This window comes from Chaetura pelagica, unplaced genomic scaffold (assembly GCF_000747805.2).
Source record: "Chaetura pelagica isolate M959 unplaced genomic scaffold, ChaPel_1.0 scaffold107, whole genome shotgun sequence".
Taxonomy (NCBI): domain Eukaryota; kingdom Metazoa; phylum Chordata; class Aves; order Apodiformes; family Apodidae; genus Chaetura; species Chaetura pelagica.
The window spans coordinates 765,625-783,442 of record NW_009953979.1 but is presented as its reverse complement, the minus strand read 5'-3'; the positions used below and the strand labels follow the sequence as shown (position 1 = coordinate 783,442).

General features: G+C 51.5%; 3 protein-coding genes across 3 annotated transcripts in view; 2 read left to right on the top strand and 1 right to left on the bottom strand.

Annotated features, from left to right (window-relative positions):
- The window catches only part of KCNK3 (potassium channel, subfamily K, member 3), a 63,240-nt gene extending 58,553 nt beyond the window's left edge, over nt 1-4,687 (top strand). The window contains exon 5 of the mRNA XM_010002210.1: nt 4,671-4,687. Coding sequence (XP_010000512.1) covers nt 4,671-4,687 — 17 coding nt within the window. The remainder of the gene's footprint in view (nt 1-4,670) is intronic.
- A 1,257-nt stretch (nt 4,688-5,944) lies between these two features.
- On the bottom strand, nt 5,945-8,380 carry LOC104392774 (chromosome unknown open reading frame, human C2orf70). Its single transcript, XM_010002209.1, has 3 exons — nt 8,246-8,380; nt 7,412-7,524; nt 5,945-6,089 (listed from the first exon to the last, which is right to left on the bottom strand). The coding sequence occupies exons 1-3, from the start codon at nt 8,378-8,380 to the stop codon at nt 5,945-5,947; spliced, it is 393 nt and encodes a 130-aa protein (XP_010000511.1).
- A 2,583-nt stretch (nt 8,381-10,963) lies between these two features.
- The window catches only part of OTOF (otoferlin), a 106,105-nt gene continuing 99,250 nt past the window's right edge, over nt 10,964-17,818 (top strand). The window contains 1 exon segment of the mRNA XM_010002208.1: nt 10,964-11,033. Coding sequence (XP_010000510.1) covers nt 10,964-11,033 — 70 coding nt within the window.

Here is a 17,818-nt window from a genome sequence, read left to right as displayed (position 1 = left end):
CACACAGCAGGACACACTGCACACCCAGCCGGGGAGGGGGCACCGGGGACACCGGCCCAGGGACAGGGGGGTGGGGACCTGGGACAAGAAGAACCCTGAGCCTCGTGCACACGGTTTCTTTGGACCCCACTGACTGTCACTGGGTGTCAGGGGGTCATGTGAAGGGGCACAAGTCTGCCGGGTGGCTGGGGACTGTCCTTCGTGGGGTCAGGAGGTTCTGAGAGGACCCTCTTGTGCTCTGACCTCCTTCCCCAAGGGGAGTCCAGGGGCAGCTGGATCCAGTCCTAGTCCTGCACTTGGTCAACTGTTCATGTCTAAAGGGTTGTGTGTGAGCAGCCACCTCTTAGAGTAATATAATAAAAAATCGAATCACAGAACGGTTTGGGTGGAAGGGACCTTAAAGCTCACCCAGTTCCAACCCCCTGCCATGGGCAGGGACACCTCCCACTAGACCAGGTTGCTCCAAGCCCCATCCAACCTGCCCTTCAACACTGCCAGGGATGGGGCAGCCACAGCTGCTCTGGGCAACCTGGGCCACGGTCTCACCACCCTCACAGCAAAGAATTTCTTGCTCAAATCTCATCTACCTCTCCCCTCTTGCAGCTTGAAACCATTCCCCCTCATTCCATCACTCCCTGCCCTTGTCAAAACTCCCTCCCCAGCTTTCCTGTAGCCCCTTCAAGTACTGGAAGGTGCTCTAAGGTCTCCCTGGAGCCTTCTCTTCTCCAGGATGAACAACCCCAACTCTCTACACCCATGAGCCACTTATTTCTCTTTGCATTAAAGGCCTCCTGAAACAGGGACATCAGAACTGGCTGATGGTTCAAAATACCTCTAAAAGCTCCTCACAAGAGCAAGATGTTCCTGGTGCCTTCATGAGAGCATCGGGGAGAGTGGGGGGAGAAGGAGCCAGGAAAGCTATTGAAGTTGCTCTCACTTCCATTATACAACAATCTCCAGCATGGTTTAAGGTTGGAAGACCCAGCCTGATGTTCCCAGGAAGGTTTCTTCACCATGGGATTCTTTTGTGTCTGTTTTCCTTTGCTTTCCTGTCCTTGACCCTGCAGGGTGTATTCAGGCAACCTCCTTTCCCCTGGTTGGTTCTGCCAGAGGCTGAACCTGCACCTTGTCCTCCACAAATCACAGTTCTGCACTTGAGGAGCTGCCAGGCAGTGACAAAGCATGTCCCAGACTAAAAATAGAGCCCACATTGGGTATTTGTGGTAAAATCGCCTCCCTTGCCAGGCAGCCTTTCATGGGGATGTGATGTGGTGACAGATGTGTCATCCTCTGGTGAGGTGGTCTGGTAACCCCTGGCCTGCTGCCACCACATTTCATAGACCATGAAGAAGAAGGGTTCCCCACGATGGGGAATCACCTTGCTTGATTTGGTCCTTGGACCATGCATGAATTAAAGACCAGGGGTTTTTCTAAGTGCCAGGGTGGCTGGAAGGACGAGTCTGTCTTGAAAGTCTTGGCCAGAGGAAAGAAAATAAGAGATTTATGTGCAGCACCAGCTTTGATGTGCGGGGGAGCTCCAGGGAGCTTCAAGGACAGGGTTATGGAGCTCCTCCAGCATCTGCAGGGAGGGGGAGGTGATACTGAGGGGCTCAGGCTGGCAGCGAGGAGCTGCAGAGGGGGCTTACAAGAGGGCAAGAAGGCAATAAAAATGCAAAAATGTCCTCATTTGTCACCTAAAATGTTAGATTCTGAGTTGGCCACAGTCCAGAGCCAGAAGCAAAGGAAGATTTGGGATCAGCCACCCTGAGGTGGAAGCTGCAAGCTGAGAGAGCAGGCAGGGGTGCTCCATGAACCCCATCAACCCCCCAAAATCCACCAGAGAGCTCCCCCAATTGGGGTTAAGGTCAAGATACCCACAGACCCCTTTCTGCTGCACAGGCTCAATTGTGGGTCCTGCAGCAGCACTCTGGGTGTCTAAAAGCAATTTCAGGATCAGATCCTGGACCTGCCAGAGGGGAGCACTGGTCTCCACCCAGAGGGGCCCTTCACACAAGAGAGCTCAGACCTCTTGTTTAATTCAGGGATCCACCATATGATGCAGCACCCAGACAAAGCCCTCCCTGGGACACCTCAGCAGCTACATCACGGTTACCATGCAAAGCCCTTCCAGGGAGGTAAATGAAAACTGGTGGAAATGACACCATTAATGAACTTTGTTTTGTACTTCCAGTATATAAATGTCTCTTGGTGGTGGGTCACGATCCGGTATTCGGGTATGTGGCAATTTTAATAAATAAAGGTGATCCCAAATGGTGAAATTACGACACAAACGAGGTCAGATGTCATGCACACAACAAACTTTTATTGCAATAACACAACAAAAGTCCCTAGAGCGGATAGGACAGGCAGGAAAACAGAGACAGGAAAAAGAGGGGAAAGCAGAGAGATAGAGGACAGAAAGCAAGAGCACAGTTACCACCCACGGTTCAGTGATGTCGTCGATGTCGTCGGTGGGGAAGTAGTTCCAGGTGGAGAAGTGCTTACTTGCACCCACAGAGTCCCACATTTTTATACAGTCCTTGCCCACTGCACCCCCACTTCTCTCCCTGCATAGGGAAAAACCCTTCGGATCTTCTCTGTGATAGCAGGGGCAGGTATGATGCCAGGGGCTATGTAGTCTTTGTTTGGCTAATTGATGAGATCAGCCATTACAAAGGAGGAGGTTGAGTCAATTGCCACCACAGGATTAGTTCCTTGCTGTGGAGTTTCGGTCCTAGGAAGTACCTTGAGACTGGCACTCCTTGTCTTGTCCTGCAAAATCGCATCAGCAGGTGTCGTTCAACTCTCAGATGCCTCGGGACAGACAAAAGATATCCTGAGTGCCAAAATCCAAGCTTATCTCTTGGATTGTTCGAGGCAAGCACTGTACATCCTGAATGCCACAGCACTGCTGGCTCAAAAGTAGTTTCTTGAAGGGAGCTCCAGGAAAGCTGGGGAGGGACTTTTGGCAAGGGCAAGGAGTGATGGGATGAGGGGGAACAGTTTCAAGTTGCAAGAGGAGAGATTAAGATGAGAGCTGAGGAAGAAATTCTTTGCTGTGAGGGTGGTGAGACACTGGCCCAGGTTGCCCAGAGCAGCTGTGGCTGCCCCATCCCTGGCAGTGTTGAAGGGCAGGTTGGATGGGGCTTGGAGCAACCTGGTCTAGTGGGAGGGGTCCCTGCCCACAGCAGGGGGGTGGGACTAGATGATCTTTAAGGTCCCTTCCCACCCAAACTGTTCTGTGATTAGATGATTCTTCCTTGTGATTGCTGTACCCATCCTGTCCCTCCTGTAAATGCTACACAATTGAACGTGGCCAAAGAACAAGTCCTAAAAAGCATCCCAGATCTCTCTGAATGCCAGTGATGACCTGAAAGGAGTTGAAAGTCGTTTTAGAAATGCACTGAAACACATGAGGACTTTCCTTGATGTGTCAAACCTGAGCTTTGGAGTGTTGCAGTATTAGTTCCCATCAGCTGGTTCTATCTGGCTAAAATGTACCAGTGGGGGAGTGATGAGGAGGTAAATTTAAAAGGGTTATTTCACTTCAGATGTCAGTGAATGGAAGGGTAAAAAAATCAATAGGAGGATACTAAAAAGCCTCATCTCTGTGTTTCCAGAATAGCAGTTACAAAGAGCCCCTCATTGCTGGGGTAGTCTTGTGTTTTGGATCAGGCATGGGAAGTGGACAGGAGGCTGGCTGTGATCCAGCTGTGAAGGAAGGAGCCCAGGAATGGAGCTGGGGTGGAAGCAGGGTGAGGACACAAGGCTGGTCCTGTCCCCAAGCTGGACCTGCTGTCCCTGCCCATCCCTCCCAGCAGGGCAGGAGATGGAGCTCTGCCTGCAGGGGGGAAGAAGAGGGGTCAGAGGCCCCTCAGGTGTTCCAGGCCAGGTTGGACAGGACTTGGAGCAACCTGGTCTAGTAGGAGGTGTTCCTGCCTGTGGCAAAGGAGTTGGAACTAGATGGTGCTAAGGTTCTAACCCAAACCAGTCTGTGATTCTCCAGCCCTGTGGGCAAAAGGCACAGACTGACACCCAGGGGAATGCTCTTCAGTTAACCTGACGCCTCCCAGGTACTGGCACAGCTCACAAGGGTGCTGGCTGGTGGTCCAAAAGTGCCAGAGTCCTCATGGCTGGTGGTACAACAGGGGCAGAGCCCTGGCTGACAGCATCAGTTACAGACTCTGTCTGTCCTGCCGTGTTTCCCACTTCCAAATTCACAGGAGAAAATATGTCTCCTCAAATAAATTAAGCAGGGTGAAGGCTGCCTCATGCTGGGACAGTCTTACCAGCCCTGGCATGGCTTAACCCAGCCCAACACGGTCTGCAGGGAGCATGAGCCCTCCCAAGGATGGAGGAATCATAGAATCACTGGATGACAGAATGGTTTGGGTGGGATGGGACCTATAAAGACCATCTAGTCAAACCCCTTCCAGTGAGTAGGGACATTTTCAACTAGGTCAGAGACCCATCCAACCTGACCTGCAATCCAGGGATGGAGCATCTCCCACCTCTCTGAGGAACCTGGACCAGTGTCTCACTGCCCTCACTGTGTAAACAATTTCTTCCTTATATCTAGTTCGAATCTTCCCCCTTTTGGTTTAAAACCATTGCCCCTTGTCCCATCACTACAGGCTGTGCTAAAATTTCTGTCCCCTTCTTTCTTTTAGAGCACTTCAAGTACTGAAAGGTGCTCTAAGGTCTCCCTGGAGCCTTCTCTTCTCCAGGCTGAACAAATTAATCTCCCCTTTCTCCTGGCAGTGCACAATATCCTCTCACTGTCCTTCAGTCAGTCACCTGAGAGGAGTTTTCTTCCACCAGTTTCTCTGGTAGCTTCTTGAAACCATGTCAAATTCTGCTGTATGCAGCAGCCCAGGGAGGGGAGCCCTGTGGTTTAGAAGCATTGCCCAATTGGTCTTGCTTTAAACCTGACACATGGTCACCTTCTTTGGTCCTGTTCAGTTCTTTTGAAGGATGAGGCAGTGGACAACCAACCCCATGGATCCTCTGCCCTGTCCCCCTCATCCTCTCTCTTCCAAGCTGATGGGCTCTGGCTTGCATGGTCCTTTCTCACAGGGATGCCATGAGCACCTCCTCCAACTGCTCTGATGCCCTTCCCTGAACCCACTTCTGATCCAGCATCTCACCCTCTCCTGGCCCAGTATCTCACCCTCTGGTGCAGCCACCCCACGCACAGGCAGCACAGGGCGGGTCCTACTGGTGCCTGCTCCCCTTTCCATTCTTTTCCTCACTATTTCTATGGGCTGATTGGCTTTTTTGACCACTGCAAATTACCCACTCCCTGTAAGCCCATGGTCTGGCCGCTGGGTGGTACTGCTGGTCTGGGAGCCCCATATATGATTTTGCAGCACCTTCCCTGGACGGTTTCATGCCATCCACAGGCTCATCACCCCATCTGAGGTCACTGATGACTATGTTGAAGCCCATGTTCTCTTCCATCATTGCAACGCCTCAGAAGTCATCCCAGCCCAGGTGAGAGGGTCCTGGGTGACCCCAAACCACCAGAAGCAGAGCCCAAACTAGGGCAGTGGATCATAGAATCATTGAATACCAGGTTGGGAGGGACCTCAAGGACCATCTGGTCCAACCCAGTGCTGCCTTTCCACCCTGGCAGATGCAGCAGCATGTGCTGGCACAGGGGCAAAGTGGAGACATTTTGCCTGCCAGACGGTGACCCCATCAGACCCATCTAATCCCCTGCCTGTCCTCAATCCCTCCACATCCCATTGATCATCTCAAATGCCAGGAAAAGCTGCATGTTGGGCAGTTGCCCCCTCTCCTTGGATGTCACAGACAAAGAGCATCCTCACCACGCGTGGTGCACGGAATCCGAGGCAGCAGGCTCCTCTTTTATTGCCCCATTGTTCCTCTCCTGGCTGGAAAACCAGGTTTCCATCAAGGGGAGGGTGGAAGAGGCCATCTCTTAGCCTCTGTACTCAAAAAAGCTGTCTCGGTTCTCTCTCTCCTGGGCAGTGACCCTCCTCCCAGCAGGGAAGGTCTGGGCGGTTGGCAGGTTGGCTGGTGACACTCGCCGCATGTTCCAGAGGACCTTGGCGCTGAGCGGTGGGCTGGGGAGAAGGAGAGCACCAGAGGTGGTTACAGAGGTGCAGGCAGGGGTTATGGAGGTGCAGGCAGGGCTCAGTCACAGGGATGTGCTCTAAGTGCATTGGGCACCTGCATCCCTGGCACTGGTCACCCCAGCAGAGCTGCAGACGCAGCTGAGGTTGCAGTGTTGTCCCTCCAAGAGAACCCAGAGAATCAGAACGGTTTAGTTGGAAAAGACCTCATATTCAGCTGCTGTCAACCAACATCCCCAGATCCTTTTCCTTCAGCCACTTCCCAGCCACTCCTCCCCAAGCCTGGAGTGTTGTCTGGGGATGTGGTGGCCACGTTCAGAACTGATGCTGCAAGGGCCAGAAGTGCTCACCTCTTTGTGACCTCCAGGTCAGCAGCCTTTAAATGTCCCTTCTCTCACAAAGCATTTCATGATTCAATTATTTTAGGTGGAAGGAAAGGCAAAGTGCTGAGTTAGTCAGCCTTGAGAGGAGAAGGAAAGGGACATCTTCCAATTGGCTTCAGCTACCTGAGGGCAGTAGCAGACAAGAGAGGCTCTGGAGGATGTAGAGATGCAGGAGGCTGGAGGATGCACTTTGAATTTCAGGTGCACAGTGATAGGAACAGCAATGGGCCTAAGCCACAGGCAGGAAGATCCATCCATCTATTAGGAAAATACCTGATTGATATTTTATCTTGAGCCCTCTGAAGATGATTGGAAGCTTTTTCTCCCCCATATTTTGCATTTCTGCTGAGCCACAGGAACACAGCACTAGAGGGCACCCAGGTATTTCTGCTGGCAGCTGACTTTGGCTGCCTTCCAGCAGCTATCCCAGATAAAACCAGCACAGCACCACAGCTCAGCTCCCATCATGGGCTGGCAATGCTGCAGGTTCATTTTAACCCATTTCTGGTTCAATGTTACCATCCCAGGAGGCCACTGCTGGGTTCAGAGCACAAGGCAAGAGGCAATTTTGGCTGCCAGCTGTAAACTGTGTTGGTTGAGGGCAATGCCCTGATGGTTCCTCTGGTCCTTGGAGGGTTGAACGGGGTGTTTGGGGGCTGGCAGTGCTGTGGGGGTCCATCCAGGAGGGTGGTGGGATACCATGCTGGGCTGTGCCACAGAGCATGACAGCCAGTAGTGCACAGCCCACAGCTATTAAGTTAGATGGTCTCGGTTTTGGGTGAAATAAAATCTGGAAGGTTATTTTTGGAGGATCAGGTGTGGAGCTGGCTCTTCCCCAGACCTCTCTGGTTTCATGGCACCAGCCCAAGCTCTGGGAACTGGGTGCAGCCATTATCCCCAGGGACTGTCTGAAGGGACAGCAGTACTTACATGTCCAGAGGATGAGGAAATTTCACCTCTTCCTTCTTGGGCAGGACAAAGTAGGGAAGGATGTAAAGTGTCCCAGTCTTGTCGTTGTAGAATTTGCGGTGCTGCTGACTCATCTGTAGGCAAAAGCAACAGTCCAGGCTGGGTTCAGTGCTCCAGGTATTTTTTGCACCAGGATTTATTTGCAACAGCCTTCCAGGACTTGAAGGGGCTACAGAAAAGCTGGGGAGGGAGTTTTGAGAAGAGCAGGGAGTGATGGGATGATGGGAAACAGCTTCAAGCTGCAAGAGGGGAGATTGGGATGAGAGCTGAGGAAGAAATTATTTGCTGTGAGGGTGGTGAGACACTGGCCCAGGCTGCCCAGAGCAGCTGTGGCTGCCCCATCCCTGGCAGTGTTGAAGGCCGGGTTGGATGGTTCTTGGTGTAGTGGGAAGTGTCCCACTTCATGTCCCACCATGGCAGGGTGGTTTGGGACTACATGGTCTTTCAGGTCCCTTCCCACCCAACCCAGTCTGGGACTTTGTTATTAATTAAGCACAGCTAGAAAACCATATAATCTAATTTTATGAGTTGCTATAATAGTATTAATTAACCACAAATTACAAAGTCACAGCACACACATAATTATGCGTTAGAGCATTACACTGAGGTCCCTACATCTAAACCCTCCAACCTGATTCCAGACTTTGTATGGTCCTTCCAGTAAGGAACAGGGTGAACGTTGTCAGCAAACTCTGTTCACTCGCATTTTTACAAATCTAAGAATCACTTTTTTCAGTTAACTTTGATGGTATTTTAATGACCTTAAGTCCCCTCCACTGTTCCCCATGTCCTCACCTCGTAAAACCTGCTCAGCTCCTGGGATCGTCCACCATCCAGGTTGCAGTGGGTGTGCAGTGGGATGCGTGAGCTCAGGTCCTGGCCCTCTGCATGCCATGTTGTCCCCATATGGGGACTCTGGAGGTATGTCATGGTCGTGTTCCCACAGGGGTTTCTGAAGGAAAACACTGGGTTTGGGATGTGCCTGCAGTCCCAGCATGGCAAGTGTGGTCAGCAAGGGCCATATCGGGGTTTTCTGAGAGCAGGGTGCTTCCTTCTCCTCCATGGCTCTACAAAGTGCCTTTTAGGAGCCAGTGCCCATGTCTCTGGGTGGACAATGGATTGAGAGCAGCCCTGAGGAGAAGGACTGGACTGAGTGGTGTTGGGTGATGACAAGCTCACCATGAGCCAGCATTGTGTGCTGGAAGCCCAGAAACCAACATGCTGGGCTGCATCCCCAGCAGTGGGACCAGCAGGGCCAGGGAGGGGATTGTCCCCTCTGCTCTGCTCTGGTGAGACCCCCTGCAGTGCTGGGTCCAGTGCTGGGGTCCCCAGCACAAGAAGGACATGGAGCTGTTGCAGTGAGTCCAGAGGAGGCCCCAGAGCTGATGTGAGGGCTGGAGCAGCTCTGCTCTGGTGACAGGCTGGGAGAGGTGGGGTTGTTCAGCTTGGAGAAGGGAAGGCCTTAGAGCACTTTTGAGCACCTTCCAGTACATTTTCACCTTCAGTTGTCTCCTTTCTTAAGCAGCTGTGTTTTCTTTGCCCTGGCAATGAGGGAAAGGGATCAATTTCCTTCTTCTTCCCTTTGACATTCCTTTTCTTCTCCTAGCAGAAAAGTGCTCTGCCCTCAGAGCCAAGGTCTCCTGCCCCAGCTGAAAATGCTGGTTTCAAGTTCATCTCAGACTCCAGCAGAACTAACCCTCATGTGCCTTGGGTGAGCTTTCTTGGCTGAAAGAAGCAGTTCCCACCAGCTTCTGTGAAACAAGGCAGAAGCTGGAGGAAGACTAATGACATATTTCCACACTCTGGGAGTCCTATAAGCTCTCTGGGGAGGCTAAAAGGGCAAATGCAGTTTATTTTTTTAACACTCCTTATTAGTGATATCTCGATGTTCAGCGCAGAGCTTGCAAAAGGAGCTGTTGGAACGAGTCCAGAGGAGGCCACACTTCCAGAGCAGAGCTGCTCCAGCCTCCACATCATCTCCATGATCTTCCCTGGACTTGCTCCAGCAGCTCCAAGTCCTTCTTGTGCTGGGGTCCCCAGCACTGGACCCAGCACTGCAGGGGGTTATCATCAGAGTGGAAAATACCAGAGAAAAAATTTATATATACAATTGTATTTATAAAAATAAATATGTATGTATCAACCTACAATTATAGTTCTGCCTGGACTCCAGCAGCTCAGAAAGCAGCAATGAGAGGTTGTGGTGCAAATTACACACAGAGTCCCACCAGCAAGGATCCCATGGGTTTTGTTGCACCTCCTGGGTGCTTGGGATATGGAGCCTTGGCTCCAGGGCTGGCTTTATACCAGGGTGAAGCTGCCAGGGCCAGGCAGTGCCCACCCAGGTCAAGGGCTGCCTGGTGCAGGGACAACCTCACAGTTTGGATCAGCCCTGGCTGCAGCAGAGCCTTTGCTTACAGGAACAAAAGGAAACATGGAAGAAAACAAGAAAATAGAATCACAGAATCATTAAGGTTGGAAAAGACCTCTAAGATCATCAAGTCCAACCATAAATAGGTGGCGATGGGAGAAGGCTGGGAAGCACAAGATGAAACTCAGGGTGACTCACTTGGGGAAGAGATATTTGGGGTCTGGCAGGAGGAGGAATAGCTCCCAAGGTCCTCTCTGACCCAGGCAGGTGTTCGAGCAGGGTGCACTTGAGAAGGATGCCTCTGTCCAAAGCAATATGCATCATTCATGAGCTATGCATGAGAAGGTGAGAAAATCCACTGCTCTGGCCCCCTGCAACCACCAGTAAGAAAAACAATCCCTGACCTGTGTAAAACAACCCAAGGAAACATGTAGATGTGAGTGTAGGTTGCATGGAGCAGGGTGTGCAGGACCCATGAAGGATGCAGGGGTTTTAGGACAGGGTGCAGGATCCTGGGAAGCAGGTGTGGCCACACTCAGCCCCTACCTGCTGCCCTCCATGTCCAGGCTGTGGAGGGTCCCTGTGCTGCTGTTGCCTCCCAGATCTGCTTAGTTCTGCCTGGGTCACAAACACCATCACCAGGCAACAGTGGGAGCCCAGCACCCCTCTGCATCCCCATGCACCCCCCCCTTCCCCTCCCCAGCACCCTGAGATCCCTATAATATCCAGTACTCACTCTTGAGCATCCCCTGCACCCACCACCTACTGACACTCAGCCCAGATCTCCTGAGGACACCTTGCAGGCACTGATTTACACAGGGAAGTTCACTGGTTTGATCAGCTTTGGCTTTTCCTCTGTCTCAGCAAACCCCTGCACTTGCTTACTCTTCTCAACAGGAACTGCCTCCACAACATCTTTCCCTTATTTCCAGAGACTAACACACATGTGGAGCTGCCCACTGCAGCTCTCAGAGTTATAGGTGATGTTATGGGGCAGCTTCATCCCTCAAAGACTCGCTTGTGCATCCCTAAAATTCATTGAAGTGGAAAAGACCCAACCATGGAGGGACTGAGAATGGCAGAGTCCAGGTGGGGCAGAGCTGGCATCTGACAGATGGAGCCTGGGAGTGGGGTGATCAAAGATGGCAGGGGACAACAGTTGCTCCAAAGCTTTCTCCATTAATTCCTTGGCCATGATTACAGCAGTCATGAGTGAGTTGTGTCCTGTCCCACCTCCCTGGGCTGCATCCCCAGCAGTGGGACCAGCAGGGCCAGGGAGGGGATTGTCCCCTCTGCTCTGCTCTGGTGAGACCCCCTGCAGTGCTGGGTCCAGTGCTGGGGTCCCCAGCACAAGAAGGACATGGAGCTGTTGCAGTGAGTCCAGAGGAGGCCACAGAGCTGATGTGAGGGCTGGAGCAGCTCTGCTCTGGTGACAGGCTGGGAGAGGTGGGGTTGTTCAGCTTGGAGAAGGGAAGGCCTTAGAGCACTTTTGAGCACCTTCCAGTACATTTTCACCTTCAGTTGTCTCCTTTCTTAAGCAGCTGTGTTTTCTTTGCCCTGGCAATGAGGGAAAGGGATCAATTTCCTTCTTCTTCCCTTTGACATTCCTTTTCTTCTCCTAGCAGAAAAGTGCTCTGCCCTCAGAGCCAAGGTCTCCTGCCCCAGCTGAAAATGCTGGTTTCAAGTTCATCTCAGACTCCAGCAGAACTAACCCTCATGTGCCTTGGGTGAGCTTTCTTGGCTGAAAGAAGCAGTTCCCACCAGCTTCTGTGAAACAAGGCAGAAGCTGGAGGAAGACTAATGACATATTTCCACACTCTGGGAGTCCTATAAGCTCTCTGGGGAGGCTAAAAGGGCAAATGCAGTTTATTTTTTTAACACTCCTTATTAGTGATATCTCGATGTTCAGCGCAGAGCTTGCAAAAGGAGCTGTTGGAACGAGTCCAGAGGAGGCCACACTTCCAGAGCAGAGCTGCTCCAGCCTCCACATCATCTCCATGATCTTCCCTGGACTTGCTCCAGCAGCTCCAAGTCCTTCTTGTGCTGGGGTCCCCAGCACTGGACCCAGCACTGCAGGGGGTTATCATCAGAGTGGAAAATACCAGAGAAAAAATTTATATATACAATTGTATTTATAAAAATAAATATGTATGTATCAACCTACAATTATAGTTCTGCCTGGACTCCAGCAGCTCAGAAAGCAGCAATGAGAGGTTGTGGTGCAAATTACACACAGAGTCCCACCAGCAAGGATCCCATGGGTTTTGTTGCACCTCCTGGGTGCTTGGGATATGGAGCCTTGGCTCCAGGGCTGGCTTTATACCAGGGTGAAGCTGCCAGGGCCAGGCAGTGCCCACCCAGGTCAAGGGCTGCCTGGTGCAGGGACAACCTCACAGTTTGGATCAGCCCTGGCTGCAGCAGAGCCTTTGCTTACAGGAACAAAAGGAAACATGGAAGAAAACAAGAAAATAGAATCACAGAATCATTAAGGTTGGAAAAGACCTCTAAGATCATCAAGTCCAACCATAAATAGGTGGCGATGGGAGAAGGCTGGGAAGCACAAGATGAAACTCAAGGTGGCTCACTTGGGGAAGAGATATTTGGGGTCTGGCAGGAGGAGGAATAGCTCCCAAGGTCCTCTCTGACCCAGGCAGGTGTTCGAGCAGGGTGCACTTGAGAAGGATGCCTCTGTCCAAAGCAATATGCATCATTCATGAGCTATGCATGAGAAGGTGAGAAAATCCACTGCTCTGGCCCCCTGCAACCACCAGTAAGAAAAACAATCCCTGACCTGTGTAAAACAACCCAAGGAAACATGTAGATGTGAGTGTAGGTTGCATGGAGCAGGGTGTGCAGGACCCATGAAGGATGCAGGGGTTTTAGGACAGGGTGCAGGATCCTGGGAAGCAGGTGTGGCCACACTCAGCCCCTACCTGCTGCCCTCCATGTCCAGGCTGTGGAGGGTCCCTGTGCTGCTGTTGCCTCCCAGATCTGCTTAGTTCTGCCTGGGTCACAAACACCATCACCAGGCAACAGTGGGAGCCCAGCACCCCTCTGCATCCCCCTGCACCCCCCCCTTCCCCTCCCCAGCACCCTGAGATCCCTATAATATCCAGTACTCACTCTTGAGCATCCCCTGCACCCACCACCTTCTGACACTCAGCCCAGATCTCCTGAGGACACCTTGCAGGCACTGATTTACACAGGGAAGTTCACTGGTTTGATCAGCTTTGGCTTTTCCTCTGTCTCAGCAAACCCCTGCACTTGCTTACTCTTCTCAACAGGAACTGCCTCCACAACATCTTTCCCTTATTTCCAGAGACTAACACACATGTGGAGCTGCCCACTGCAGCTCTCAGAGTTATAGGTGATGTTATGGGGCAGCTTCATCCCTCAAAGACTCGCTTGTGCATCCCTAAAATTCATTGAAGTGGAAAAGACCCAACCATGGAGGGACTGAGAATGGCAGAGTCCAGGTGGGGCAGAGCTGGCATCTGACAGATGGAGCCTGGGAGTGGGGTGATCAAAGATGGCAGGGGACAACAGTTGCTCCAAAGCTTTCTCCATTAATTCCTTGGCCATGATTACAGCAGTCATGAGTGAGTTGTGTCCTGTCCCACCTCCTCTACTCCACTCTGGTGAGACCCCCTGCAGTGCTGGGTGCAGTGCTGGGGTCCCCAACACAAGAAGGACATGGAGCTGTTGGTGTGAGTCCAGAGAAGGCCATGGAGATGATGCAAGGGCTGGAGTAGGGCCATGGAAGGATGGGATGAATGGGAATGGTTTCAAGCTGCAAGAAGGGAGATTGAGATGGGATATGATGAAGAAATTATTTGCTGTGAGGGTGGTGAGGCAGTGGGATTTGGACTAGATTATCTTTATGGTCCCTTATAACCCAAGGCTTCTGATTGTTTGGTGATTCTATGGTGAACACGTGCATTTTGGAAGAGAAAGAACATAAACACAAGGGTCTTCAAGCCTCACACATCTTTCCTGTTTAACCACTTCCAGGAAAAGAAAACCCAGGAGAGCTTTAGCAGCACCAGAGAGAGTGAAACCCTCACAAATGGATAATAAAACACTGGAAAAAAGACATCTGTTTCCATCTACCATGTCAGGTTGTATTAGAGAGGCTGAATTGCTGTCCTCCTGCCAGCAGAGAATATCGTTATGCTCATTCATAAGTGCATGAGAGGGAAGAAACTTGTGGGGATTAACAGCATGTGCCATTTCTCATTAGGTTCCTAATTACCTGCTGACAGCAGGGCCCAGGGAGCCATAGGAGGGAGGGAGGATGTGGCAGTGAAAGCAGCAGAATGCTGGGTGCTGGCTGTGGCTCAGGGATGTGGCAGGATTTGGAGGGGAAGGTGCAGCCCTGTCCAAGCTGGACCATGTTGTGTGAGTAAGAGTTGGGTCCATGCCAGAGCTCAGGAGGAGAGACCATGTATGAGCTAGAAATGTGTCTGGTATGTCTGATCCTGCTAATGAGGCTGCACCTCGAATCTTGGGGTCAATTTTGGGCCCCTCAAAACAAGAAGGACATTGAGGGGCTGGAGTGTGTCCAGGGAAGGGGAACGGAGGAGCTGGGGAAGGGTCTGGAGCACAAGTGAGATGAGGAGCAGCTGAGGGAACTGGGGGTGTTCAGCCTGGAGAAAAGGAGGCTGAGGGGAGACCTTCTTGCTCTCTACAACTGCCTGAAAGGAGGTTGGGGCCAAGGGGGGTCAGTCTCTTCTCCCAAGCAACAGGAAAAGACGAAACAGCCTCAAGTTGTGCCAGGGGAGGTTTAGATTGGATACTAGGAACAATTTCTTCCTGGAAAGGGTTGTCAAGCACCAGCCCAGGCTGCCCAGGGCAGTGGTGGAGTCCCCATCCCTGGAGGGATTTCAAAGCCGTGTAGCTGTGGTGCTGAGGGACATGGTTTGGTGGTGGCCTTGGCAGTGCTGGGTGAACAGTTGTACTGGATGATCTTGAAGGTCTTTTCCAATCAAAACAATTCCACAGTTCTATAAGCCAGCTTTTTTTGGTCCTTAGTTGGTCTTTCTCAGCTGATCCATCCAGGCTGGTGCTGCTTTTGCAACCACTTTATCTGTTTTGCCTTCAGTCTGGAGTTCAGAGGCACAGATTTCTCTGAAGCTTACCCTGCTTGCTCAGAGGAGGTCTCATAGGTTTTGCAACATGTTTAAACTTATCTTGGCCTCTTTCAGGTGCTCTTTCAGGGATCTCCCCCACTGTCTAAGTCAATGTGAAGCTGGATGAATGTCAACCTAAGAGTTACTCTGACCATCATCCTTGAGCAGCTCTAGTAGGACAACCCCAACATATGAAGCCCCTCAGTCAAATCTCTCTTGTCTTTTCTGGTGATCAGAAGATTTCCTCAGAAGATGTCCTCATCTTTATCTCCTCCAGCTTCACTTCTCAAATTTACCCAATTCAAGAGCAAGAAAATGGCACCAGCATTTCTAGGAGGCACCTTCAGAACAACACACATTACCCTAAAAGCCCAAGTACCACAGAAAACACCTTCTAGATCATGCAGTTAATTTAAAACCTCTTCCTCAATAACAGAAAACATGCAGGGTGTTGATTGAAGATATTAATTGCAAGAGGTGGTAGGTTGGGTCACTAAGAGCTGCAGTGTGTGATAGGTGAGGGATGCTAGATGGCCTCCACAAGAGCCCCAGCTTAAAGGATCTGATAAAGATTGTGATGTCTTTTTTCCTGATTTTATTTTATATGAAATCCCAGTGATTATTTAACTGTCACAGGGTGGTGAAGGGTTCTTGGGGAATGGTAACCCATAGTTTTACTCCCAGACTTAAGAGACACAGCAAAGCAGGAAAGAGGAAATTCAGACAGAAAGTGATATACACGTGGGTTGTTAAGCCTGTGCATTAAATCTGTCAGTGATTTGGCCACTGTAGTCACTGAAAGCAGTGCAAGAAACTACCACCCTCTTAGGATGTCCCAAACCAACACGTTGCCCAGGGAGCCTTTGGTTGCCCCGTCCCTGGCAGTGTTGAAGGCCAGGCTGCATGGGGCTTGGAGCAACCTGGTGTAGTGGGAGGTGTCCCTACCCATGGCAGGGTGGATAGAACTAGATGATCTTTAAGGTCCCTTCCAGCCCAAACCAGCCTGGGATTCTGTGATTTTATGAACCCAGCAGTGTTTTTCTGCTCGTAGCTGAAGAGACCCCAAGAGCTCAATGCTCTCCTGGCTGGTGAAAGATCTACATGTGCAGTTCTGGTAATTTATCCACCCATTATAAATTGCACAACGAAGGTGAGCAGGAGCAGAACCCAACTGCAGTAGAGTCAACAGAACTCATGGACTGTGGAATTATAGGTGTTAAAAATGTTCTTTTCAGCTTGAGAGGCGAAAATTCATAAGTATTAATTTCAGTTTTTTCTCAACATCTCTGCAATTTTCACCTCACTGCATATGAAGAAAAGTTGCACACCCACCTCTGAATCACTGCTGATTGCTCTTATTTACTACAGGTTTACACCACAGGCACAAGAGAGGATCAGGCCTTAACTGGTTCCCCTGCACACACCTCCCACAGGACCCAGATCCTGTTCCAATCATGACTGCACATGCTGAAGCAATTGTCTTCTGATGATGCTACAGAGTTTTAAGTCCAAAATTAATGAAATGTTATCTTAGCTCTTTTTCTCTGTTTGTTTTTGACACTTCCCACGCTTGGAAAAATTGCAGCAGTTTCCCCATTTGTGAAACCAGTAGGTTCTGTCTGTTAATTACAGAAAGTTGCACAGGTGACAGCATCATAGAATTACAGAATCCCAGACTGGTTTGGACTGGAAGGGACCTTAAAATTCATCCTGTCCCAACCATGGGCAGGGACACGTCCCACCAGACCAGGTTGCTCCAAGCCCCATCCAACCTGCCCTTCAACACTGCCAGGGATGGGGCAGCCACAGCTGCTCTGGGCAACCTGGGCCAGGGTCTCACCACCCTCACAGAAAAGAATTTCTTCTTCAGATCTCATCTACCTCTCCCCTCTTTCATCTTGAAACCATTACCCCTCGTCCCATCACTCCCTGCCCTTGTCAAAAGTCCCTCCTCAGTTTTCCTGTAGCCCCTTCAGGTCCTGGAAGGTGCTCTAAGGTCTCCCTGGAGTCTTCTCTTCTCCAGGCTGAACAACCCCAACTCTCTCAGCCTGTTTCCAGAGCAGAGCTGCTCCAGCTCTCAGACCATCTCCCTGGCCTCCTCTGCTCCAGCAGTGGCTTTTCCAGGCAGAGATGCCACAGCCCCATGGTGACACCAATGCTACCAGAGAACTTCCTGTATCCAGCAACGCTACAAGACGTGTCCCATTCTCTGGTTCAAACTCTTCCATGCTCCACTTGTGATCTAGTGGCCCAAATGGCATAGCCATGGGGTGGTCTTACCCCTGTCTCCTGCCCCTATTGGCTGGCACCAAGATGTGGGGAGGGACATGGATAACAGCCCACCCTCTTCCTGCAGCAGCTGTGGGGATGCTGAAGTCACCCAACTGCAAGTGTTTAAGGCCAGGTTGGATGGGCAACCTGATCTTGTGGAAGTGGTCCCTGCCCATGGCAGGGGTGAGCTTTGAAGTCCCTTCCAACCCAAACTAGTCTGAGATTCTGTGACCCCAGGAGATGCTGAAAACAGTTGTGGGACACCCTCCCCCCCCGGTCTGGGCACCCCCCATCTCCACGATCCTGGGATACGTTGTTGGGGGCAGTTTGCACACTGCTGTCCCAGAGGCTCCAGCTGGCAGCTGATGGGTTTGGGGGGCGAGCCCTGCTGCCTCAGTTTCCCCGCTCACCACCTGCTGCAACCGGAGAGGGCGGTTCCCTGCAGAGCAGCCCCGCGGGCAGGGCAGTGCGGGGCAGTGCGGGGCTGGCAGCGCGGGAGGAGGGAGAGGGGAGCAGCGAGAGGAGGGGGGAGCTCCGGAGGGGAGGGGCGAGGAGAGGAGGGGACTGAATAATTCAGCGTTGGGGGCTGGCGGGGGG

Coding starts and splice junctions, on each gene's coding strand:
- LOC104392774 (XM_010002209.1), bottom strand. CDS start 8,380: ATGACATACCTCCAGAGTCCCCATATGGGGACAACATGGCATGCAGAG. Junction 7,525..8,245: donor AGCTGAGCAGGTTTTACGAG/GTGAGGACATGG, acceptor TTTTGCCTACAG/ATGAGTCAGCAGCACCGCAA. Junction 6,090..7,411: donor TTTCCTCATCCTCTGGACAT/GTAAGTACTGCT, acceptor CCTTCTCCCCAG/CCCACCGCTCAGCGCCAAGG.